The 27753-nt window shown below is 40.5% G+C and overlaps 1 protein-coding gene across 9 annotated transcripts in view; it reads left to right on the forward strand.

The window, feature by feature from the left end:
- The window catches only part of Cald1 (caldesmon 1), a 203886-nt gene that overhangs the window by 87841 nt on the left and 88292 nt on the right, over nucleotides 1–27753 (forward strand). For 8 of the 9 annotated variants that reach the window (XR_013435419.1, XR_002484622.3, XR_002484624.3 and 5 more), the window contains exons 2-3: nucleotides 1399–1498; nucleotides 22006–22117. Coding sequence is in view for 5 of the 9 variants with exons in the window: in XM_040291403.2 (XP_040147337.2) it covers nucleotides 22047–22117 (71 nt within the window). In the remaining 4 variants the exon portion in view is untranslated. Of the gene's footprint in view, nucleotides 1–1398; nucleotides 1499–21139; nucleotides 21306–22005; nucleotides 22118–27753 lie in introns of those variants that run through there. The other variant, XR_002484623.3, reaches the window with a different exon arrangement.

Below are 27753 nucleotides of genomic sequence, written 5' to 3' on the forward strand. Positions count from 1 at the left end.
AGAAATAGTAATGTTGAAATCAAGAGGCCCTAATGCAATTGTGTAAGGTAAAATTTTAATTACATTCTTCTTTAGTCTATTCCTCTTGTTTGCTATAAAAGTATCTATGTTCAAAAAGGTTTTCTCATTTAACATTTGCAATAATTTCCTGATACAATAAGTAACCCTTTGAGATTCATTCCTCCTTCCAGTTCCACAGCATCCTGTTGCAAAGGGGCATCTTTCTGAGAACAATTGTGGTAGATATTTAAAGTATGATTTTTAACCTCTTTTTGCAAAGAGGTACTGGCAATGTCTTTCCATTTGAATAACCCAGGAAAATGCTACTTTCCATCTGTCATGCTACTGAGTGGCTTAGCTGGAGGTTTCCTAAGGGTTCTAAGAAAATACAACTCTTGCAGAGCTGGAAATCTGATTGAGGGGAGAGAATCCTTCCTTTCCTTTTCTTACACCTCAGTTCTTCCACAGTGAATATTTTATATTAAAGCCATTTCCTCCCACCACTGATTAGATGGTTAAGTCAAAGGAGCAAGAAATAGTGCTTGGCTGTTGGCCACTGACTGAGACTGGGAGAAGGGGAAGAAAAAAGGGATCATTTCCCTGGTGGGTCCAGCTCTCTCTCTCCCTTCTGTCTAGGAAGAGATCTTTTGCCCCTGACCATGTCTGGTCTAGACTCAGCTTGGCTCATAGAGAACTTTGGCAACTGCTTCTGAGCCAAGACAGCGAGAGTCTACGTGTTGGACATTTCACAAAGAGCTCTGGGTTGGAAGGGCAAAGTGAAGGATGGTTGACCTGAGGGTCCACTCAGTCATGGACTTGAAGTTGCAACGTAAATGATGGTAGAGAAAGATCTTGAGAGCTTCATCCGCTTCCTGGCCCTCAGACCTGGAATCTGAAAAGAGAAAAGAGTTATCTGAAGACAAATTCCACTTTTATTTTACTTTGCCCCTGCCTTTAAGTTTTCTCTTTAAAGCCTTCTGTCTCACTAATAGAATAGTTCATGAAACTATGGTTTCCACCCATTTATAGCATTTTCTTTCTCTTTTCTGTTTAATAATTTCCAAATTTTAAAGTAAAAATACTGAGGGACTTATGAGCAAAGAAAGGAAAACTAGTTAAATAAATATTGACCTTGTCAGAGCATTGGTAGAACTATACAAACTTCTCCACCTCATCATTTAAAATAATTCAGAAGAATTGTTCAGGAGAATAATCATTGTATTGACTGTCTTTAAAATGTAAATGCACAATAGCTATTTCTACCCCAACCTTTATTTCCCCCCTTAAAGTCCTAAGTAATAATAGTAGCTGAGAGAGAACTAGAATTTTAAAATATATAGTCTACATGTACTAAAATTCATTTTACTTAATTGTATTTTAATCCTCTCTTTATTCCAGGTATCAAGAAAACATTTCAACACCATCCAGCTGAATTCCATAAGGCTTGGTGATTAACCAGCAGGCTCAGAAGTGGAAGTGGACCTCTGACTGCCAACCTGTGAGTAGAGTCTGTGTGTGTTTCTCTGGGCTCTGCTCTTAGCGGTTACACAGCCTCTCTGCCTGATTTTTTTTTTTTAATATTTCTGCTCCTAAAGATGCATTGTGAGAAACCAGTCTTCCTGCTATGCCCCTCCTAGTTTACTTAACACTTACCAGTTAGAATCTATTCAGTTTTGCAGGAATTGTTTTCCTATTTTATAATCTGATTTTCTGCTTCATTTTAAAATGTTTCCTGCATGTGTAATGGCTTAGAAGGATCTTGATCAGTATTGAAGTCTTCATTCACTGTGAATAATGCTGATGGCTTGAGGAACAGAGAGGATGAGTCAGTCATCAGGATCAATAAGCTCGTTTTTGTGGAAACGCTGGTGATTTCAGGAGCAATAAGCACCCCTGTCTTTCATTGGATTCCCTCGACTGGGAGTGGAATGTCCCCCAGCAGAAGGACCACCTGGGGAGCAGAAAGAGGGGATTGGGAAGATAAAGGAAGGAGAACCAAAGGAAACTTCCCTCACTCAGTTTTGGGGGAATTTAGCACAGTTATCAGGAAATTCTTGTTTCAGGATCATATGAGTTGTTCCTTGTGCTGGTTTACTTGGCCTGCCACAGCAAAATTCCACAGACTGAATTAGAAAACAGATTGTTTTCTCACAGTTCTGGAGGCTGAAAGTCGAGATCACTGTGCCAGCAGAGTTGATTTCTTCTGAGGCCTTTCATGTAAATGGCCGACCTCTCGGTGTCTTCACATGATTGTTCCTCTGCAGACACCTGTCTGGTGTTTCTGTGTGCAAATTTCCTGCTCTTGTAAGCGAGTCAGTTGGATTAGGTTCACGTCTTGAAAGAGCTTATCTCAAAATGTGGGTTCACTCAAGACCATGGGAGTTAGGACTCCAATATGTGAACTTAAGGGGAACACAGTTCGTCCCCAACACCACCATTATCATTTTTTCTCTCTCTAATAGTTGATTTTAAGTTTATTGCATTTGGACTTCCCTCTTATTTTCCTCTCATGCAGTCGCCTAGCATTTACATCACACTCAGAGCATGTGGGTTTTCCATAGTGTGTATACAGCTGTCACTCCCCTGTAGCATTATTTGATTTCTGAAGTTGGAAGATGTACCTGTTACATCTCTTCCAATACTAGAGGAAGTTTTGTATACAGTAGTCATTTAATAATGACCAAATGAATGAATACAGGGCTAGATGATTAGATGCAGCCTCTGAACCTACAACTTATTTGCTCTAAGTTGTCTCTAAATGATGAGCATCCAACGGCCTTTCTCCTCCCTTGCTGCTCTTAATTCAAACAGGGAGAAATAAGTCAAGGTCGGGAAATAGGTCGAAGGAAGATGTGATCTGCTGACGTCATTAGTGTTATCCTTCTCCTCAGAGAGGCACGAACATTCCCCTGATGAGGTTGCCCTTCTGGGAAGGATGATACATTTAGATTGTGACTTTGTGGGTTTGAGGGCCTCTGGGACTTCCAAGGGCATGTGTCCAGAAATCAAGAGAGACACAAGTTAGAACCAGGGAGAGAGATTTTCACAGTCCCAAACTGTGGACAGGAAGTGACAATGTGTCAGTAGATGAGGACATCGATGAAGACTGTGTGAGGGGAGAGGAGCAGTGGCATAAAAATATCATCAGAAATTGTAGGTGGAAAGTTTTCCTGATAAGTAACAGAAGGACCCTCCCCAGAGGAAGAAACCCACATACTACTTCTATCAAGGGTACCTAAGAACATGGGTATTACCTGTGTTTCTCATCCCTTATTTCTTTGGACTTATTTTGTTCCTTTTTTTTGCCTCTTTTCTGGGGGCTATGTCCCAAACCATTCCTGTGAGTCTCGCCCCACCCCCTGACCGACACGTGGTCAACTCCCCTGCCCAGGGGCTCTTATATGACAGTCCTTTCTTTCAGGACCATTTTCTTCATCAACCAAGCAAAGTTGATCAAAATGGATGGTGGAGGAGGCCAAGATTAGACCTAATGACCAACAGAGACAGGTCCTTCTCAGTGTTATGTGCTGGTGACTCAGTTGCCACAGAACATCATCTTGTCTAGATAGTCAGTAAGGGGCCCAGTTGGGAGAGAAAGTTCTTTTTTTCCACTAACTCCCCTCCCGCTTTGGCCATTGTTCCTTCTTATCTCACCACTCCACCTGTTCTCTAGAGTAGGCTTTGGCTATGTTTTAAGTTCTCACTGCTGTTGACCAGGATAGGTCTAGTGGACAGTGGGAGAGCCAAGCCATGGGTCATGGCAGCCAGGATGAGCCTCTCCTCTCTGGGCTCAACCACCACCTGTCATTCCTAATGTGGCCATATTTGCCCCACGACCGAATTTCCCTGAGTATAATGCAAATAAGAGGAGGAATGGCATTTATTCATTTTTCTGTTGTTTCCAAAGTGTTCTTTTCCTTTAATTTTTCTTTTTGCATCTGCCCACCCCTTTTTTTATTTCCTTAGTTCTTTCTTAAGCAGAAAGGCTTGAACTTTTAGGGAGTTGTGTGAATATTAGCAGAAATGGCTATCAGAAGTCTGGAATCCTCCTCCTCCTTCTCTGTAGGCCATCATACATTTATTTTTCAGATGAAATTTGAGACACCAGCATTCAAGCCCCTACATCTATACTTTCCCCTGTGTTCTTGAAGTAGTTCAGCAAAAGATGCCTGTTGTCTTAAAGGTCCTAAAATGTTGCTGACACCTAAGTCAGTGATTTTATGCAGACTGATATTTATATACAATGAGAACTTTTGAAGGCACAAGGAAACAGTTCTGCAATCCGTGAATGGCCTAGTGGGGGCGTTCCAGTGAATGATGGCCAGTGGCCAGCTTAGGTGCCTCCTGACTGTGTTTCATTATTTTTCAGTCAGCTGAAGGGCGTGGAGAAAAAAAAAATCATTTTCCTATGAGCATGTAAAAGTAGTGCTTTTGAGTTGTAAGCACCTAGCGGGCTTTGCCCTTGTTTTAGAACAGCATAAATGGGAGATTTTATAACCACTGTGGGCCAATATGTTTGGAATCAGTTGAAGCTCCAGATGGGGTGGAAAGAGAAGTTCAGGGCTTTTTTCCTCCTTTTTCCTTGAGTTTTACAGAATAAGCCTCCTTGGACACCCTTAACAAAGTGCTTGGTCTCTTCTCTAGTTCAAGTGTGCCCAGCTTATCAGAGCTGGATCTGAAGAGGTCTTTGTTAAACTAAGACCCTTTACTATGGATTCCTGTTGGTGATTGTGGAACCAGGCTCCGTGTGGAAAGGCCTGGAACCCACTCTTTCATCCAGGAGTCTCCCCTCAAGGAAATTATTCCCAGGATTCTCATCATGAGATACAAGAAGGAAAGTTTGTTTAGGGATTGAGGGCACACGAGGAACACAGGTTCCCAGGGACTTCCCAGCATTTCAGAAACCTTTGTGGTAAGGAATGCTGGGAAGCATATATTCAGTCACTTACTGATTCTTTCATTGCAGTTCATCACATGCAGACTTTGTGATTTTGGCTAAATGATGGAGCGTCCCTGGCCCAAAACTGCTCCTGGCCTTAGGAGGCATCTCCACAAAAGCATACCTCCCTCCTTGGCACGGCTATTGACAGAAGGATATTGCACCAGGGTGGGCAAGCCGCAGTGGAGGCACAGAAAATAGGGAGAAAAGCAGACACTGGTGGTAGGAGCTCTTGTCTAGAACTCCTCTCCAGCCCTTTGTCCCCATAAGAACAAGTGAGTATGCAATCAAGAGAAAGGAAGGAGTGTGCTGTTTAGCTTTGAACCCGAACTATCAAAAGTCTTACCTGAAATTCAAGCTGTGAAACCATTTTTATAGTTAAAGGATGCAGACTCAACTACTTCCAAACTCTGCTATAGGAGGCTCAACAAAATTAGATTGTGAACCTCTTGCATGACTCAGTACAACAATGTTCCAGTAGGATTTAAGTAGAACAACACTCAATCCAGGGGGGAAAAAAACAGAGACATTTTCCTTCCTACTATTCTCTCTCCCAGGTCTGACAATGCCAAATTAGCCTAGATTTTTTTTTCTAAATTGACTTTTCCTAGAGGAAAAGACAATGCTACATTCCCTGAAACAGATATTTTAGGTTAAACTTATTACTTGAGGGTTTTCCGCCCCCCTCCCTTTTGCTAATTCAAAACAAAATGTCCATCATTCATTCTCACACCACCAGCCTTTAAGAGCTAGAGACAAATGGAGTCTGAATATTCACGCCAATGTGGTACAAATGAGCTGTGATTTCAGAATACTGGCTGTTTCACTGACAGGGAAAAAGAGTTGTTTAATATCTTTGGCTAAAAACACTTTCTTAAAGAGGAATGGAGAAGGCCAACATTAATATTGAGTCCTGTTATTTAATAACTAAAAATGATATATTGTGGAATGGGGCATCCTGAGTTGGGGGGAAAGTGTGTTTATCAAAACCAGAGAATGCAGTGGGGGAGTGAGTACAGACACATGTGGGACTCAAGGAAGGAGCTCTCCTAAGATCAGTCTTTCCAGTTCTTCCAAGAATTCCTCCCATACGTGTATGAGACCATGATTTGGGGTTTGATTTTATTGCAGATTTACAAAATATATAAATGCACATGGTCCCTGGATTACGATGAGTCCATTTAGGATTTTTCAACTTTACAATGGTGCAAAAGCCATATGCATCTGGCAGAAGACATACTTCAACTTTTACTTTTGGATCTTTTTCCAGGCTAGCAATATGTGGTCCAGTATGCTCTGGCAGTGCTGGATATACCACAGCTTTTAGTTGGTCCCAACATCATGGATGCAAACAACTGACACACTACAGTATACTGTGCTGCTAGGCTAGGATGTTTTGGAGGTTATATGTAGTAAATGCACTTTCAATTTATCGGAATTGGTTTATTGGAATGTAATCCCAGTGTAACTGGAAAAGCATCTATCGGAAGTCATTTGTTATAATGAGACACTCTGGAGACCTGTCTAACTGCTTCCCCCAGATTAATGACTAATAAGTTTATAAACTAAAGATGCAATTGTAAGTTGAGGTTGATAAGGGAGGCTTGTGACCATCATTAGCAGCGCCTTCGTCAAGCATATATTCAGTCACTTACTGATTCTTTCATTCAACAGGTATATGTATACATACTGAATTGGAACTACTCCATCCCGGGTGCTATTTTAGATCTGAGCTCCAATTGCAATTCTTTTACATTTTCCTATAAGAGAAATGTTTCTTTTTTTAAAAAAAAAAGATGCAGGAGAAACTTTGGTAAATCTAATAATATGTGCATTGTTGTAAATTGTGATGACTGGTATTCTTTATTTATTTTTCATTGGCCTTGTCTTGGCAAAAGGTCATAATATTTTAAATTATCTCTGCCCTCTCATTTACCTATCATACTTAATTATATGGTTTATAGGCAGAAAACAATATTGCAATGGATTAACCATATCTATAATTCTACTTTTCTACAAATCACTTCAAAGAAGATGCCTAATTGCCCCCTACATTATTTACTTGGTAAGTTCTGGTTTTCAAGTAACATTAAAAAAAAGAGAGAAATATAATTATAGTTTCAAAGTAATTGAAATGAAAATCAAAGTAAAGCTACTGGGACATTATTATAAAATGCTCCTAAGAAACAAAGGTGAGACCAGACAGTGATTCACCACAAATCCAGTGGGACATCAGTCCACCATGTGGATCCAGGGGCAGGACCCTGCCATAACCCCAGTCCTCACTTTTTACATTTAATTTTGTATTCTCTTTCTTTTTTATTATTTTATTTTTAGTTGTTGATGGACCTTTATTTTTTATATGCTTATTTTTATGTGGTGCTGGGAACTGAACACTGTGCCTCACACGTAGGAGGCAAGCGCTCTACCGCTGAGCTACAACTCCAGCCCCTGTATTATCTTTCTTAAAGAAGACCTCTCAAATAATCTTCTGGTCCCACCAAACCTGCATCTACCCTGAAACTGACACAGATAAACTTAGATGATTTAGTTTCATGTCTAAAGTTAATTAAGTCGAGAAAACAAAGAAATGGTCCAAGTGGGAAGGACGGTGATTCATTTAAAATTTTTTTTTTGGTAGAATTCAGCTTGTTTTCTAAAGTGAGCCCCACTTAAATGAAATAATAAATCGGTATGCCAAAGCACAAATGCACATAAACAGGAGGTTCATTTTTACCTCGTTAATAAAGATCTAGAATGTGCTTACCCCCATGTCAGGCAAGCCAAGCCCTGATGGGAAGCAGCTTCCTGGGAAGACCATTGGTAGAAAAACCTTCCCAGCCCACACAGGATCACTGCATCATCAAGGTCCTTGTCACTGTCTACCTTGTATGATCCACTTACAGGTCTTATGAGAATTAGCGTAGTCTTGTAATTAAAATCACAGAGACCGGATTACCTTGATGTTGCCTTAATATTTTTACCTGTAAAATGAGAACAGTGAGGATCATTATAAGAATTTAAATTGATATGTATAAAGTTCTCAGAACTGTGCTTGATCCTTAGCATTACATAACTGCTGACCCAATAGTAAATCTCTCCACCTAGATTATAAACTAGTATGGAATCACCTGTGAGTTCACCCTTGTGACTTCTTACAGTGCCTAGGCTGGTGTGTGATCATTTATCAGTGAAAGACTGTATCCATCAATGTTACAAACCAACAACTGCATGCCCATGTTGCTCTGCAAATGTGCTTCCTTTGCACAGCATAAGCTTTGGAAAAATCTGAATTTGTTCCTAGTGGTGGTATTCTCTGTTTTGCCAAAGACCACCACTCCCAAAGTATTGGCTTTTCTTATTCTTTAAAAGCATTTGAGTTTGTCATGTCTGTAATAAATGAGTGATCATGTAATACGCAAACACTCTCATTTTATGGCTCATGAGAGTGATCAAATGGAACCAATGAGAAAGTGAAATATCAGTCCTTTCTACAGCCCTTTCTACTCCCTGATGCTCAACACCAAGTAACCTAGCTATCCCTATTTCTATACTAGAAGTCACAGAAGGGAAATAGAAAACAGGTAAGTGGAGTAGGTACTTGTTTAGAAGTCCATTATCTAGTGTTGGAGTTGACCAAACCGTATCACAAGCTAGGTCATCTCAGCAACTTAAAGACAGTTGGTTTGTCACCACCACTGAAGAGGTAGGGGTCTGTGGTTCACATCTCTGCCATCCATACTCAGGGACACCTGCTGACAGCTACTTTTGAAATATTGCCAACCGCGGAGGACAGGGAAAAGATCTCTGAAGGTCTCACATTGGCAAGTCTATCCAGAAGAAACATAATACTTGTGTCCTTGGTCATCAGTCAGAACTGGTCACTTGGCCTCCAATGACTACAAGGGTCCAGGAAGTTCCCAGATGGGCAAAACAGGATCAGGGACAACTAGCACAAGTGACCATAGCTGTGGCAACATTTGGAAGTTGGAGTCTCGAGCCAGGCTTCTTAAGCTTTTCAATAAATTCAACTCTATTATACTTTCATGCATCTGTAAATGCATGGCAAAATACTCAGAACTATTGGGGGATATCAGGTGATATAAGCCCTAAGATGAGCAGCTTCAGAGTCAGTCAAGAGAAAGAGAAGTTAACATTTGAATAACAAAGCCATGTAGTATGAAGCACCAAAAAGGACATTGTCAACCACCAGTAGACTCTGAAAGAAAATGGTTCTGGGATAAAGATAAGACTTGAATGAGATTCTAGAAAAATATATCAGATTTGCAAAAAGATTGGAGGGCACTTCCTGTTCCAGGAGAGAGGAAGCAGATGCAAAGGCCCAGAGGCAGAAATGAAGGCTAAATCATTGCAAGACTCAGGAGTTTGACATGTCTGGTTGTGTGTATATGAGAGTGGGATAAGAGGAATCAGGTGATAGATACAGTGGAAGCTTCTGGAGTCTACAGAAAAGCAGGATGGTGATGTGTGGGAGGAAGATTATCTTTTCCCAGAGCCCCCTCCAAAGCCAAAGTCCTTATACCTCCAAGGCACGAACCCTGATGCTTATTCCCCAAACCAGGAGTCCTAGATGACTAGCAGCTTCCCAGATCTAGGAGACAGTCACTGAACAGAGACAGCAGTAAACCTCAAGTTGCTCCTGCTTCCAGTTTAAGTCATGCTTGGTCACTCTTCCTGCTGACAAGAATATCCAAGTTGAAGTGAAATAGTCTCTCATTGCTGGGGTCAGTTCAGTCTTCTTGCTGTGTAACATCTGGTTTTGAAATTCAGCTGAGACCCTGACTTAAATCTGTTTAACTTAAAAAGCAGCAAGAGAACATCTTGTTTTCATGAATGTCCAGGGGCTGTGTGTCAACAAATAAAAGGTCTGTTTGTGATATTCAAAGTGGAAAAGCTGGTCGTGAGAGGTTCTGCCACTGGGATAAATTTATTATGAACTGCTCATTTCTTGGAATCATGAACCAAAGTTTGAAAACACAGTGGACCAGCTTCATTGAAATCAGCAAATTTCTTCTTGATGGTGGGTAAGAAACTTGCTTTTATTGTTAGAAGGCCACTGAACTGGATGGATCTAGAAAGATGCCCTCTTTCCTACCTCCTATTCAATTTACTTCTTCAATGGATTCCCTGTATCTGCATAAATTCTGGAAGATAGCATTTAATGGATCGTTATTTTTATATTACGTACATAGGACCTGCAGTGGGAGAGAAGGGGATAAGAAGAGTTCATCATCCTTCAAACCTGACTAGTTACTTGCCTCCTATCTGCTTCTTTAGGAGAGAGAGTAGAAAGGAGATTTTTCTCCATGGAGAAGAGTGAGTGTCCAGGACACCATAGGTGTCCAGTTATATTTGATAAATTAATACAAACTCTAGTCTTACAAATTTATGTTTTCTTTATGAGTGCATGTCTGTATATGTATTAATATTATGTTTGTTTGAAAAAAAAGCTGTTGGCATTCCTGTCTTACTTTAACACTGAAGAAACCACACTGAAGATTTCATTGTAACGATCCTTGCCTCAACCACTCTTGATTATATCTGGATTGAAACACAGTGAAGAAGACAATGGAGCTTATAATGCAGTTGTGTGGGGGCTTTTTGTATGATGATATTCACATTCCTTTGGCCAAATACTCCCTGTATCACAAATGCCTGCTGAAGGTCTAACCATCTCTATTTTCCCAATTTAAAGTTGTCAGACAACATCTTCCAATAGAGCAGCTGACCAGTATTTAGACATGGTAGTCATTTAGGATTTTTTTAAATCTCTCAAAGAGTTAATTCATTCCAGTGGTATTGAACTTATAACTTTAGCCTAATTAGCAAGAAATTCCTGCCCACCAACCTAGCTGGCAAAGACAGTAAATAAGATGCCTTGATACCAGGTGGGCATACAGTCCAAAGTCCACTTTCCCTTTTCCAGTTGTCACTGTGCACCTTCCTGATGGCCAAGCAGAATATGAACTCTTCAGCTTGAGTGGGAATGAAATGGGTTAATTTTACTTTGTTTTGCTTTGGCTGCCTGTGTAGACAGGGTTGAAAAGGGAATGATTTGTGAGTTCCAAAGGATCCCAAGAGACATGCTCATTCATTTACAAGAGGTATGATTCCACAACAGTTTTTTTGCTTTGTATGTTTGAAAACATTCCCAAAGAAACAAAGTTGGATGCAAAAAAAAATATTGGGAGAAAAGAAAAATAATACTCCAAAATTCTGAACAATTCTACTTTAATAGGTTGATCTGTCTGCCAGCTGGCCTCAGGGTTGACTACTTGTAATATATACTTTTGGTAGGCCACATGTAGTTCTTGGAACTGTTTATATCAGGCTGCAGAAACTTAATTATTCTAAAATTGGCAGGGATTGCTTTGATTACTTAATTCAAAATTGCTTAGTCATCTTTATACTTAGTGTGGACAGCTTTTGTTTAAGTGTGAAAATTTGGAAAACACAAGTGTGCTCCAAAAAAGATTTTAGGTCAGGTAGAAAAACAAAAAAGGGCCTTTTTTTTTTTTTTCAAGATCCTTGACAGGTGGTCACCACATGTTTTAATTTGACAAGCTAGGTAACTGTCGAGTTAAGGTCCTTAATTACAACTATTTTTCTGTTTTCTTTGTGGATGTTTGTCCGAAGTAAAAGTTGCCGCCATTGCTTCTGAAGCTGTGGTCTGATCCTACATTTTGCAAACTACAGGTTTTCCAAAAAAAAAAAAAGAGTATGAGGAAATCTAGAATCAGCTTTCTTATTCTCCGAAACAAACCAGGTTGTCATTTCAAGCCAGTTGTCACAAAGACCCTGTTTTTTTTTTTTCACCAACTCTCTTGGTTCAAATCCAGAGCTCACCATCCTGAACTACTGCCTTCCAAATGGACTGCGCATCTATAGAACTTCAGCAAGGAAATGGCCAGACACAATGAGCTGCTTCCATGTATTTTAAAGCTTAAGTGGCGCCAAAGGGCTCCATTTTGGGGGTGGGGGAGGGTGTTAATGCCCATGGCAAACTCACAGTCTTCCTAGACCTGACTGGGGCTCCTAAGAGAGATGGTGAGAAAAGATAAGTCCTGTGGCCAATGTATAGTGGCATCAGTCCTGGGAGGGGCAGGTTCCCAAGCTGACATTCAGAACGGGGCCTTCTGTTTTTAATCACTGGGCATGGTTAGAAAGTGAAATCAGGCAACACTTTTTCGGGGAATGGAGGTACTGATGGAAGCATTTAAATCTCCCTGAATGTCAGTGTTTTCTAATTATGATGGAGGAGTGGCAAGAAATCTCCAAAGACCATGGGAATTTGAAATATTTCAGCTCAACTCTGAATCTCATCTTTTCCTATTTATCATGTTTTCTTTCTCCTTCTCTGAACGTCTTAGAACCAACCTATTCCTCCATCACAAAGGGAAGCTCCCTCTTCCTGAAATCAGAATGTCTTTCCTAAGACAAAAGATCTTTTCCCTAAAAGGAAGCAACCACGTACAAATCAAAAATAAAATAGAAATCCATTTCTCCATCGCCACCATCTGTCAGGTTGCTAAGAGCTCAACTGGAGATGCAGATAATTTCTTAGCCAGGTTTGTCTGTTTACCAATGAAGTCCAATAAGTAAGAAGTGCCCCAGAGCCCATTCCAATTGAACAGACTGCTTACTGAGTATAAGGAAAATACTTGGCTAAGAACTTTGAGGGTAAACAAAAGTGAGTGATCACCTCATGGAGGTTAAAGTCCTTTAAAGGGGACAGACAGGACACGTACTTATTTAATTAAAATACAAGCTATAGGCTAAGTGTGCCAACTATAATTTAATACGGGTATCAGAAACTCAAGTCAGGGTGTGCTTCAAAGATCCTCGAGCCTTATGCTGATCTTAAGCAGACCCCCCCCTCTGCTGCCATTCCTTACATAAAGAAAAGTCCAGACATCCCTGAACCAACAAATTGGGGAAACCACTATTTAAAAAACTCTCATGAAAGTAAGAAGAAAGCAGCCTGGGCCCTGTTTGATTTATTATTTAATTTATCTGTACATTTATGTGTTTAAATCATGTGACTCCTATGTCCATAAGACCATGGATCACATACCTTGTTTGGGTTTTTGAATCTTTTGATTTTAGATCATAAACTCCTAGTAGATAAGCTTGTAACCTGCTTCATACTTTCAAAATACAAGATTGATTTGATGACCCTGAGGAATAGAAGTTGAATCATTCACCAGGGAAGAACTAGTTCCTGATTAATAATAGCATTCCTTCCTGCACAACAACACGGCCATGAACAAAATACCTCTCGCACCCACCTTGGAGTGGTTTCCAGCCAAAGAAACGCATTTGTATTCCTCCAGCTATACCCTCTCAGCTTGTGGAAACAAGATAACTGGCTGAATTTCTGGGTCACCAAATCAGTAATGTTTGTGGAAATGACCAAAAAAAAAAGCAGGCACCTGAGTTGCTAATATTTTATAGATGAGTAAGTCCAGCAAGGAAAATTATATAAAATTTTGTCATCTCTGTGCCTTGTTTATAATCAATGAAAACCCATCGTCTCTGATCTTCATTTCCAAATGTGGGCCTTGTCACTCAATCTGAAGTGTGGTTTTTCTTCAGACAATGTCCAACTTCTTTTACATTTTCCCAGCATTTCACTTTCTCAGTAGCAAGTGTCACAGAGACATTGCCCAATCCAAAATATCCTCTGCAGGAGAACAGAAAGGAGGCTAGTAAGGGAATCCAAAGAAGTGCTTAGAGATGTGGACCTGTTCTACATTCCTCACATTAATACATTATTTTAGCTTCTCCATGAAGGTCTTCTAAAACGTGTTCTTCACGTCTCTGAAGAACATCACCTTACTTCACTTGGAATAACGATTTAACATTAGAACATGGGAGGACTTAGAGCAGGATTGTCCAACTTCCTACCATGATGGAAACATTCTCTGCATTTACATGGCCACCATTAAACACAGTGGCTACCAAATACTTGAAATGGGACTAGTGAAGATGAGGAACTAAATCTTAATTTTGTTGAATTTTAATTAATTTTAATTACCTCATGTGGTTGGTGGTTACCAAATTGGATAGCACAGCCTTGAATCTTAAAAATGTCTTTTCACTGTAATTCTGAACAGATGGCCATTTCACTCCTACCTGACTTTGTCTAGTGAGAGGGGTCCACACTCTCTCAGAATCCTACCTATTGGTGAGTAATTCTATTGGAACCAGCCCTCACTTTACTTATGAATTATGTATATGCTTCTGTCATTCAGACATAACATTTAGAAAACACTTATATTTTCTTTCTCTCTTTCTTTCTTTCTTTCTTTCTTTTTTCAAGGCTGAGTCTTGTATCCTCACATGGACACAGTGGTAGAGAATTTCTGTCTTGCCTTATGGTTCACACTTCTGTGATTCATTCTTTTCTGGGGGCCATGAGAACATTGGTGGCCATATTTCTATTCTGATTTGGTATGAATCCATGTCTTTTCACCTAATTCTTGAGTTTGTCAGGGAAAAGTAACTTGACTCTTGACAGGGGGCAGGAGGAATTGTGTTCCAAATTTTCACTTCTCTTCTCTCTTCTAAGAAACTTCCAAGTTGGTTTAGAGATTAGTCCAAATATCTGTCCCCATTTCCCACTGACCTGCTGTGTGGTGCAGGAGCTAATGCCAAAGTTCTGTGGGTCTCAGTGTCCTTACTTTAAGTGGGGAGGAATCTCCTTTTCCTACTTGGGAGGATCAAATCATAATAACCACAGTGTTTTGAAAAATATGAAGTACTCCAAATGAAGTTGATGCTATTTGTGGTAACACTTCAAAGATGTAATCTACAATCCCTGCAGATGTCTTTCTGAATGTTGAAGTCAATAGACATAAAAATTGTCATTCCATAAATCTAAATCTCCCAAATTGGGCACTGTTCACAAGTACAAGAGAGGGCACAAAGATTATCAGCTTTAGGAATGGTACATCTCTCAGGTTTCTGGTCTCACAAATGGAGAAATGCAAATTGAGAAAAGTAATTTTAAGAGACTGAGATGTGAGGAATGGGAACAAAATAGGTCATACCTGCTAAACCGCTCCTAGTAAGACTTTGTGTTTTGGATTCCACTGGCTGGAAAGAAGAAACAACTAGAGAAGGCAAAACTCCTCAGATTGTTCTTATTATTTCTTGTTGCTGGTCTTGATAAATGTGCCTTGGTGAGTGTCTGTATTTTCTTAAGTAGCACAGACTTTTGGAACAAGATGGTGAAGGTTGAGCTTAAGTTAAATCCAAACTGTACGTTACAATCCATTTGTTTATTTGGTTTTTGAGTCCCAAATGAACTATTCAGTTTGGAAAAGGGCAAAATGGGTTGATAAATTGAAAAAGTTCATTTTCTACAGTCCAAAAGCAAATTCTGCCAGATTTACTGTGTAACTACTGCAAATGTGGGTTTATATAACTTCAGAGATTCATATTAGTCTAGTACCACGGTCTTTGATTTATTTTGTAAATACTGATCAGTCAGTAAAATACAAAGATGAATCAGCTTAAGTTACATTTCCCAAACTCAAAATGTAAACTCTAGGGGCTCAAATCAGGTAGAATTCCTAAGTGCCTTTTACATCCTAATTGCAAAGGGTTTCTTTTTAAAAAGATTATATATATATATATATTCATAAATAGCCTTCAGACAAAAGTATATGAAAAGTAAAATACTATTGAAAATATTTACATGCTATATAAATAAGATAATTGATGAGCTGTGGCAAGGAGGGGGTTATTGTTTATCAAAATGAACTATGGAAGTTCAAGGAGGAAGATGTCATTTTCAAGTGAAGATGCTCAGGCAAAGCATCTGAAGGAGGTTAAATCTGAGCTAGAAATTAATGACTAGATAGAATATGGGTAGTGAGGAGGTGAGGAGAGTCATTCTAGATGGGTGGAATAGAGTGACTTGTTGAGAGCCACAGCCGAAGTGGCCCCAGCAAACTTCCAGCTGCCAGCTGATTGGCTCCTCTGTGGTGATGCTCATTGGGCTGTTTCCCCACATGGGCCACCAAATGCCGCAGTCTGGCTGGGCACAATTCATGAGCCACTTGTCAAGCAGAAACGAACTTTATTTTTAGAACACACACTGCACCACACAGCTCTTCAGGAATTCCCTCAGAGCCCAACTGCCACCACTGGCTTCCGGGTGAGCCTCTCAAACCCCACTCCTCCCACTCTTGAGGCCGATTGGCTGGGTCGTGTGGGCGGAGCCAAAAGAGTCCCCCAATGAGCAGCTCCGTGGTCTGAAAGGGCGGGGAAATGAGCATCACCACAGAGGAGCCAATCAGCTGGCAGCTGGAAGTTTGCTGGGGCCATTGTGAGCCAATCAGCTGGAAGTAATTAATGACTAGATAGAATATGGGTAGTGAGGAGATGAGGAGAGTCATTCCAGATAGGTGGAATAGAGTGACTAAAACACTATAGAAAATATAAGATATATTTGAAGGGCAATCAATTTTATTTTTAATTTAGGATGTCATGGTATTATCAGCTCGAAAGGAAAGGTAGTTAAATGAAGCATCAGTGAGTTGTAGTAATGACCCAACTGAAACTAACATAAATATTTAGGGTTGATAAAACAAACAGGTTCCCTGACTTTCTGTCATAAAGCTTGGAATTCCAAGAACACAAACCAGAAAGTAGAGGATGGGTGCAATCCAAGATTGAAGATGGGCTTGTGGATTAGTCCATTTTCTGCTGCTATAACAAAATACCCAAGGCTGGGTATTTAAAAAAAAAAAAAAGAGAGACTTGCTTAACTCACAGTTCTGGAGGCCCAGCATGGTGTCAACTTCCACTCAGCCATTCCAGTGAAGACCTCATGGTGGATGGCATCACAATGTCAGGAGTACATGTGGTTGAGAGAGATCACGTGGCAAGACAGGAAGCCAGAGAGCAGAAAGGGGCCAGTATTGCTCTTTTATATTGACCCTGTTGAGAGAACTAACCAGGGTCTCATGAGCAATATCTTGATCCTTTTCCATAGGCAGAGCTCCCAATGACATTATGACCTTCTCCTAAGTTCTACCTCTTATAAGTCCCTCTACTTCTTAACATTGCCACACGAGGACCAAGCTTCTGGCACAAGAACACCAGGGGGACAAACCACATCCAAACTTTAGAAGGCTGGCAGAAGTTTAAAGAAATACAAGTTCAAAGACCTTTTCTGTCTTATTCATTGTTGTGTTCTGTTGCCCCCGTACCTGGTACATGGTCATGCTCTACAAATGTTTATGGAATGTCATCTGTATAAATGTTTCTGTGAGACTTCATTGAAGTAGTTGGTGCATGGAATTGACAGTGAATGCAAAAGGACAGCTACTTCGTAAGGTGCATCTCATGGTGGCCAGGGGCATTGGAAGACTAGAGTCCTTTGTATCAGAAATAACCACGTTGAGGATGACATTATGTTGAGGAGAGGAGCAAGGTGTGTGACAAGGAAGGTGGAAGGCAAGAGAAGACGCTTCTGAGATATCAAAGAAATGTATACCTGATGCTGTCGAATATATGACCATCCCCATCTGTGACTCTTACACAGACCATAGGGAGGCTCCATAAATATTGGAAAGGCTCATTTAACTGAGATCTCTTGTGACTTGGGAATTCTATGATTTAAATGCGTTTGAAACTGAAGGCAGGGGTGATTTTCAAGATCATTCTGACCTAAACTCCTAAGATATAAGAATTAAAGTGGAGAGTGCTAATGATAGTCTTCTCAGAGCTTCTCTGGGCCACTCTTAAATGTTCCCTGAAGCAGAGAACGATTTCCAGGGGGAAAATGTGAATCAGTCCATTTTGAAATTCTGTAAAATGTGGATAACAGCTCCCCATCTGTGCGTGTCTTTCTTTGTGCCAATTTTCCCCTTTTTATAAGGACACTCATTATTTTGGATCAGGGTCCATCCTAATAATCCATCTTGACTACATCTGACCTTATTTGGAAATAAGGTCACATTCTGGGGTGCAGGAGGTTAGGACTTCAACATAATTTATTTTGGAAGAGGGCACTGTTCAATCCGCAGGAGAAAGTGAGGGCCAGGGTAGGGCACAGGGAGTAAATGAGAGCTCTGTACTTCCTATTTAGTTTTTCACTGCTCTAGGAAATGAAGTCTGTCAATCAAAAATTTAAAAGATTTAAAAAATGGTCCATCCGATAGTACATACTCAGATAGTAGACACTCAGTGAGTGTTATTTACTTTTGGAGGATGTGTTAACTTACTCAGCGTCCCTGATACAAATTTTACTCTTGGTGTTCTAAGGCCAATATTGGCAATATCCCCAAACCCCAAGGACCACCCAAGACCCACATATATCTACAGGGGGTCACAATCCCATAAAGGATTAAACAACTCTGTGAATATAAAACATCATAGAGTATTTCTTGGTTTAAAGACACCTATCTGAAATTAAATTAAAAATTTTAAAGTTAGATAAATAAATAAGTACACTTTAATTCTCAACACAGGGAGGAAGTTACAGAAGAAAAAGAAGTATCAGAGAAAGAAAAGCAAACAAAACATAAACAAAAAGCATAAGAAATACTACTAAAATTTCCTTTTTTTTTTTTAGTACCAGGGATTGAACCCAGGGATGCTTAATCACTGAGCCACATCTATAACACTATTATTATTATTATTATTATTTGAGACAGGGTCTCACTAAGTTGCTGAGGCTCGCTTCAAACCTATGATCCTCCTGCCTCAGCCTCCCTAGCTGCTGGGATTACAGGCGTGCACCACCACACCCAGCAATATTCTACTCTTGAAAAAAAGTAGAGAAGGAAAGAGAAGAGGCAAAGATTCAGGAGGCCTTCAGGGCTGGCCAAATATTCAGGGACACGCTTCTTGTCACATCTTGCCATTCATCTGGACCACAAGCTTTTTCCAAAAGGCAGGACAGTGTGCTAAGTGATTTGAAACCTGTAACAGTGACCTATCACTTAATTACCATAAGAGTGTCCTGTTTAAAGAAAATCCAATACATGAGAAACCACACTGGACACACAGATAACATTGGTGGGCAATGGGCAATGGTTTATCTGCCTATGTAATGGGCTTTTTTTTTTTTTTCTGTTTTCACTTTATAAAAAGAGTCACATCAGAGGTCTTTCAATAACATAACTACAACTGTCCCCACACACAAATTTTGATTTTTGTAAAATTTTTCAAGAAGTCCCCTGTCACATACATTGATGGATACCTCCTCCTCCTCGGGCCTGCCTTTTCCTTTCCTGCTGCCTGTCTATTTGGTACGCCCGAGAGCTTCGTGGTTTTCAGAGTCTCTCTGGGTTGACATTTCTTCACTTCACTGCTTGAGAGTTTTTGTTTCCTAACCAATGTGGCTGGAAAGAATTCAACACTGACTGGGGGCAGGGGAGGAAATGAGGGATTACCAGCTGGGGACAAGGAAGCTGCTGCTCCCAAAAGAGAAGAGAAAATTTTTAAAAATCACGATTCTACCTAGACCTGGCTCCTTGTACACAGGGATAGTGCAAGAGACCTTCAGAGGAGCTCTGGGAGGTAGAGTGTGTGGCTGAAGGGAGACCTCCAGCCCCATCCCTGGAGACCCACCAAGATCAATCTTCATACACATCCACCTTCTGTCCCTCATGCTGCACACACACACACACATACACACACACACACACACACACACACACACACACACACACACACCAGCCGAGAGTCACACCACACGGTGCACAGATGTGTTTTTGCTCTGTCTTCTCCCTCACTTGCAGCCACCCAATATCCACGCAGCATAAGCCAGAAAGGCTCTGGTCTGAAGCACTGCAGGCAACACCAGCTCCTTCTCTCTTTTTCTCTCCTTTCTCAGTGCCCCCACCTCACTCTGAGCTGCATTCCAACCCTAGGGAGCTTTTCTATGGTTGGAAAAGAACAAAAAGTGCCCAAGGATTCACTAAAAGGTGAGGAGTAGGAGGAGAGAATGGGTACAAGAAAAGGAACTCACAGAGGTAGAGATCCAGCAAGGATGGCCCACCAAAGTGACCATGAGATGCTGGTCGGTTGCACTTGCCTTTGAGTTCTGCAGGATATCACCCACCTCTGCAAATCAAGTGCATCGGGGCCTCCTGGGATGGCCTGTTTCTTAGCATCTCCAAAAGAGGTACAGGTGGAGCCCTGCAGGAGGCAGGTACTCTCCAAGCTACCTGGAAAATTCAAGAAAAGTAAAATAGTTTGCTGTCAACAGACTTTTCTCCCATTTCTGTTTGCTGTCGTTATCATTATTCAAGAGGCTATTTTTTTTCTTGAAAGAAGAAAAGAGACAACCCACTGCCTCACTGGACCCAGCCAGCATTTGTACCCCAAATTGGGTCCCCACCATCCACCCAGCTGCCTCACACATCAGCACTGTGGTTGGAACAGGAGCTCGTGCCAGGAGAGAAAGACTCTCAGACAACCTTGTAGAGGACTTCAAGTTGTTTATTTTTTTTTTCATTCTAATAATTATGGGGAGATCAGACCCAAAAGTGTAGAGAAATGCATTTATGGTTGATTAAAAAAAAAACAAAAAAAAAAACCTGGTTGTCTTCTTCATCACCAGCCAGTCTTAGGAAGTCCTCTTGGTCAGAGTGAAACAGAAAAACAGATTTCCAACTTTAAAACCCCCAATAATTTGAATTCCTAAAGATTTCTGATGCAACTTAAATAATACCCTTGAGGATAAGAAAAGTGTCTATGTGGGGGGTAATCAAACATCGTATGTTGTTGTTGTTGTTGTTTGAGAGTTGGGTTTTTTTTTTTTTTTGGCTGAGATTTTGTTTCTGTTTTTGTGGTGATTTTTTAAGAGAGGAAAAAAAATACATCTTGAAGAGAAAAGAATTTGACACTTTATTTAAGAAAGTTTCTGCCACTTGGCTTCAAAACCTAAGCTTTGCTTTTAAGGATGCCATCAGGTGATGGCTTGGGGCTTTCACAGCGCCTGATTTTCTTACGCAGGGCAACTGGCTCATCTTGTGTGCACAGAAGGGGCTGGAAAATATTTTTTTGTGATCGGGAGTGCAGCAGAGAGCCTAGGATTCCAGAGGAAGTGGAGACCTCCCGCTCCACACAGGAAACGATCTCAAGCAGGCTTTAAATGCCAGATTCCAGGCTGAGTTTAACTAACCACTGACAGCTCTGTAAACAAAGCAAGGACAAAAAGAGCCCGCTTCCCCTTTCCCGGTAGTCATTTTGGGTTTGGGGGCTGCAGGGGAATTCTGGAAGGCTTGACTCCATGGCACAGAAACACAGGGGAAGCGGGCTCCTTATTTGAAGAGCTTTGGAGAAAGAACATCTTTCTGGACTTAAAATCATCACGGAGGAGGTAGGAAAGGGTAAAATGGTTGGATTCCATCTGTAGAAAGAGCCGGGATTTTTGAGCTCTAAAACCAGCTTGGTCACAATTTAACTGCTTTTAAAAACACTGCTTTGTGATGTTTATTTTCAGCAAAATTATTGCTGCAGTCATTATTCAAATCCTGATGCTAATACTTTGAGAATATGCAAATGATGCCTAGATCTATGCCGTACCATTCTATTTCTCCCTTACTTAATTCCTTATTTCTTTTCTTGCCACTTACACTCCCCAAACACACTTTTATGTGCACGTGCACACATGTGCACACACTCTTTTCTGTTTTTCTCTTTCTTTGTTCACTTTTCCACAACTTTTGTCTGGGATTCAGCCAATTACCAAGAACAAAAATCATTCAGTAGCTCTCAGGTTGTTCTACCATTATGTCAAGTCTTTAAAGCCTCTCTGTCTCCTCGGGTCTGTTATTATTATCATTTTTAATGTGATCCTGGGATCTTACTTATTTGTTTCTAATAGTTTCAGAAATGAGAGTGGCTTTAACTCAGCTGGGGAGTCAGAAATTGATCACTAGCTATCCATTATCAGTCTTCTATGGTATTTTTCTTAGGAGGAAAGAAAAAAATGAAAAACTGGAGGCAGGGTTAAAGCCATGCCCAGGAGGTACTAGTTGAACTCATCCATGATACTGACTCTGCTTCCTTCCTTTTAGATCCAGACACCATCTGGTCTCCCTAAGACTGAACCCACACCATGGATGATTTTGAACGTCGCAGAGAACTCAGGAGGCAAAAGAGGGAGGAGATGCGGCTGGAAGCAGAAAGGTAGAGATCCAGGTGGACACAGCCTTGCAATTCATGATTCACACTGTTGGTTTCAGACCTCAGAGACTGTTCCCTCTGAAGGGACAAATGTGGCCATATTTCATGCCAAACTGTTTGCAGAAGTAGCTGAGAGACATTTTCCCTAACTGTTAAGACTAAATCTTGCATTAAAAAAAAAAAAGAAGAAAAGAAAAATCTTGGAGAAGAATCAAATAGTTGTGTTTAATCGGTGCTTTTCATGGGAGAACTTTGAATGACAGACTACATGTGAATAGTGGTTTTAAAAGTACTGATGACACTGAGATGATAGGAAAAAATGCCAAATATTGAGTATTGGAAACATTTAGGAAATGGAGTTTTTCGTCCAAAACAGTAGAGACAGAAAGCCCCAGGTGAATCTTGTGATAATTCTTTTTTCTTATTAGAAAAGCATCCAAGTCAGGTATCTGTGTAGTAAAGGTTGACAGCCAGTGAACTGTATTACCATGGAGATTGTGAGTGTGGTTGGAAGCAGTTAGTGCTGTACTGGTGACCTTAATGGCAGGTTGGGGGGATAAAGTATTGGCCTATGACATACCAGGCATAGATGTCTATTTTAACATTTTAGGCCTCACAGCAAAAGACAGTGGCATTTAACATGGCTAAAAATCAGATGTTCTTTTGATAGTTCAGGAGTTTTCTCCTCTCATAAAGAGTTGTTAATTGTCCCTCTCATTTGTGATCACAGGAAGAAAACTGTTAAAACACTGCTTTTAAATTCAAACCAGTTTTGCTTCCCAATTGTCCCCAGTGCACAGATGAAAAGATGGTGGCAAGAAGATCCCCTCACGATCCTGCAGTAGGAAATTGAACTTCTACCTGTAGCAAAAAGTACTGAGGGCTTGATTTATATAAAAAATGAAAAAGAAGATAAAATGTCTGCCTTGGATTGACTTGGCCAGGGTGGGTTGCCATTCATGGAATGTCTGTGCACGTACACATGGCCCCATGGATGGTACCTGTGCGCTATAGGACCAAACCCTAGCTCTGTTACCTAGCCCGGTTACCATGAGCAAATGACTTCTCTTTAAGCCATGATTGCCTTTATTTATCAAATAGGCATGATATTTATGTAGCTTGTATGGTTGTCAGGAAGATTATTGAACTTCCTAAGTCACTTTGCCCACTACCTGGCAAAAAATACCATGAATGATAGCTTTTGTTATTATTATGACTAACCATTATTACTAGTTAAACAAGTGAAAAACAACATAGTGATAGAGCTGGAAATAAATATTACTGCCAAGAGAAGGAAGGGTAGTCATTATCCTGGGACACAACTAGTCAGAAAAGCTTTTTGTAAGTAGCAAGGAAGTGTTAGAGGAAATGTTGATGGTGATGAGGAGAGAAAGGAAGGCTCTCTAGGAGAGGAATTGATACCACAGAAGCTCAGAGGGGAAATACGAATCCTGGTACAATAAACCTGTCAGGTGCTGGAGGAACAGGGGTTGGTCTAGTACATCCTCAGTGTTTCATGTTAAAGGAATAGAAAGAGACCTAACGAGGGAGTTATGTGGGTTAAAGTGTGTTGGGAAAAATCGTCTTATAGTAGACTAGAATATGGAGATCCCTGTGCCCGTAGAGTTCATGTTAAACTTAAGGTCATGGGGGCCTGAATCGGGAAAGTGACTTTGGAAATGGAGGGAGGTCACAAATGAGAGGGACAATTAACAACTCTTGTATGAGCGGAGAAAACTCAAAGACAATTCCAGAAGCTGTCAGCCCAAGGAGCTGAAAGGAAGGTTTCTCACTGTCCTCTCTGGGCAAGCAGGGAAGGATTCCATTCTGGATGGTCTTGGGAATAGTGTTTAATTTCAGGTAAGCTTTATCCAAATGGAGATATCCTCCCAGGCACTTGGAGACAGGGAATGCCAATCTTCATTCAGAAAGGAAGAGAAATTCTTATTAGAAAAATAAATCTGGGAAAACTTCATATGATGGTTGTAATGGTGGTGGTGTCAAAGCTGAAGTGATATCCCAAGAAAGCAAGTGTGCAAAGAGTGAAATGTCCTAAAGACATAATAGAAACCATCAACAGAGACAGAAGATCGGGAATTGGGGGAGAAGCAGGCAGGGGATGAGGCCCCGTGGTGAGTGGACCTCAAGGCCGATAGGCAGTGTCTGGGCTGTGCTGTTTGGGACTCAGGTTCTCCTGACAGTCTGCAGAATATTCTGACCCAACCAACACTTATTAACCACCAATCAGGTTTCAGTGTCTGTTCGAGGGATGTGAGAAATAATTCTGATACGTGGAAAGACATAGTTTTTGCCTTCATGGATCTCAGGACATGCTAGGAAACCACGGGTCAGGCCAGAGCGCAGGGGCCTGACAGAGTCAAGGCTGATGGACTCAGGAAGGGGGACATGGCTGTGAGGCACCGTGTTAGATCATCAGGTTGGTTTCTTCAGCTTCTTTGCTTTCTACATCAATAGGGGGCGAGTGAATCACTGTGAGAGGAATGACAGAACCAACTTGCTGTGGTTAGAGCCAGGCTGTGATTAGAATGAATAAACCACATTTTTTCAGACTCAGGACTTTGCTGAAGAACTGACCACATAGAGCTACTCCATTGGTTTCGTCAGGTTTTATGTTTTTCATTTTGTTTTTTTAAATTGTGTGTGTGTGTGTGTGTGTGTGTGTGTGTGTGTGTGTGTGTGTAAGGATTTGTCTTCTCTTGATGTCATTCTTAAATAAAGCTTAGTATGGTACCCTTAATAACATCAAATAAATTCACACAAATTTATCCTAACCTTTTTTGCTCACATTTCTGTCTGCATTACTTCTTTTGGTGTATCATGTTCCATTTGTTTTCTTCTCTCTCTCTCTCTCTCCCTCCTCTTTATTTCTTTATAAGAGAGAGAGGTAAAGGACTTCCTTATATTTGTACTAAGTTTACCTTTCCATGTTTCAAGGTGGACCTTCAGTTCTGTTATTCTAGCAAGTCCATGTTCCCCTGCAGGCTTTTATAAAACCTGATCATTCGCAGGAGCGGCACAGGTCAGGCCTTGTGGTCCAGCCAACTTTAGTGGGAAAGTGCAGGGTGTGTACAGGAAACAGATGGCCAGAACCAGAAAGCCAGGGTCGTCTAGAATCATGGTTCTGATTTGAAGACAAAGAGCAAGTGGGACCCTGGGCAAGTCCTCCTTCCTTTAGGTCTAGACCTTGGCTTCCTCCTGTCACACAAGTGGGTGTTTCCTCAAGGGAAGTGATGGTCAGTTTAAATTTTCTTTTGCTTTTAGGATTGTCTAAGTTTTTGTGATGATCTTATATTACTTTTTTTTAAGACGAATAAACCATGATGGTTTTCCATACCCCTCCCCCCCAAAATAATGATATTTCTGTGACTCTGTGAAGTATACCTAGTACCAGACTGGAGCAAGCCTAACTTTTCTTTGGATATAGGGACCCAAAAGAAAGCACTTGTCCCAGATCTGGAATGGCAGTGGAGTATATTAGCCAAAATAAGTGGTTCCAAGACTCAGAGTCCATGCATTCATCCTCAACACACTTTTATTGAGCATCTATTCTGCTCCAAGCTCTGAGTTCTGGGTTCAAGGCACTGAGAATAGACTAAGAGAATGACAGAAATGGAAAGAGCTTGCTTTTCAATCTAGAGAAAGCCAGGTAGTGATCAAGAAACTATATTTTTATCACTTAATATAATGTGTACCCTGATATTGGTTCACACATTAAAGATGACTTCTACCTTTGCATGCTGCACCTCTGTATTCCTGTGGGGGAAGGGGACCCCACAGAGAAGAAAAAGTCCATTGACCTTCCTTGCCCACAGAGGCTTTTCTAATAAAATACCGTGTTGTTTTAATTTGTTGTCATCCAGTTTGCAGTGATAAATAATTTAAAGTTGTTCTCTCACTGGTTGTTGTAACCACAAATTAAAACAGGCCAGATTTTTAGACATTTTATTCTTCAGAAATAGAATTTTTAAATACCATTTTAAAAAACAACTAATTGCACATGTATACTTAGCACGTGGGGGCTTTCATGTGCCTGGGGCTGGAATTCACTTACTGCACCACGGCTGCCCCAAGCTCTGCCTTGCACAGATCTCATTCTTAGGTTTGAGCCCAGTCCATCTTGAATGATCTAGCTTTCCAACAACCTAGACTGCAAACCTAGGTCACTGAAAATATGCTTCCCCTCTTAGTCTTGTCCCCGAGCCTGCTCAATTTTTATGCTGGTCATGATATCCTTGTTCTTTGGCTTTCACACTGTAGGTTTTTGAGAAGAGGTCATTAGATTTGGTAAAAAGAAGGTACTTCATTCAGTTATCAAATATATATATATATAGAATATCTACAAAGTGCAAGATCCTACACTGAACTATGGAGACCCATGGTCTCTAGTAGAGGCCAGATGTCAATAATCACAAAGCTCACCTCCTAGAGTCATCTTAACCCAAAAGGGAATAAAAATACTTCACTACACAGAAGGAAATATGCAGGTAATCAGTGAAAATCCGTAATGCATTGTTCCTAGCAAAAGTCATTATTTGTACACATCTCATAAGAAACTATTTTTCCATCAATTACCTGTTAGAATGAATGAATAAATAAAATTTTAGTTTTGCTACATTTGTTCTCCATCTCTCTTATAAGAATAAAACCTTACATAGATTTATTCTTCTTTCCTTTCTGTTTCTCTTTTCTCTCAATCCCCCTCGCTCTCTGCCTTCATCTCCGTATTCCTCAGTGCACCCTTATGTAATTTCCTGAGGTCTCTGTGCATCTTCACCAACACTCAATTCTTTGGTCTCTCTCTCTCTTCCTATATATACTCCTGAACCATCTATGCATGCACATGTGTTTGTGTCATAAGAGAATACATATATATAGTGGGAAGGAAAGGGAAGACATTTTCCAAGGGGTCATCTAGCTCTCTTTCCAGTCAACAAGTACAAAAAAGTGCTAGGCCTTTTATATGCATCTAGTAAATATGGACCAGCAATGGCACCAGCAATACATATGTCAGAATGGAATACATGTATTCTATATAAAGGAAAGACCACCAGGAAGTGTAATGGTCAGAGACATATATCATAGTTAGGGGCATGGGCTGTAGCCTTAGGCAGCTGTGGTTCAAATTGCAGGTCTGCCATTATTAGCGGTCTAACTATTCACATTATTCAGTTTTTCAAAACTTCTATCTCCTCCTGTGTGAAATGGGCAAAACAAAAGTATCAACTTCATTGGGTTTGTGTGGGAATAAATGATAATTCAAGAAAGTATTAACAAAGCCCTAGTCATTGAATGAACATTCCCTACCAGTAAGCATCACTAAGAATTATTATTACCTAATTTAATTTTCTGCAATTCAAAAAGAGAAAAGAAAATTTAAAAACATGAAAGCAAGTCTGTATTTTTCTCAGAAGAACTCTGGGAACAATGAAAAGCCAGAATTTGCTATTGAATAAAGAGAGTGTCAGTGGGTGTGACAGGTAACAGGGCCTGAGGAAGGATTGTGTCCTCTCTGCCAGAAGAGGTAGTGCCAATTCAAGTGGAGCTGTTCTTTTGAATTTGGCCAAAAGGATTTTGAGCTTTGGTGTCTCTTCCGAGAACCCTGCAGTGATGTTTTTATC

Source organism: Ictidomys tridecemlineatus, chromosome 2, assembly GCF_052094955.1.
Source record: "Ictidomys tridecemlineatus isolate mIctTri1 chromosome 2, mIctTri1.hap1, whole genome shotgun sequence".
In the NCBI taxonomy this organism is placed as follows: Eukaryota; Metazoa; Chordata; class Mammalia; order Rodentia; family Sciuridae; genus Ictidomys; species Ictidomys tridecemlineatus.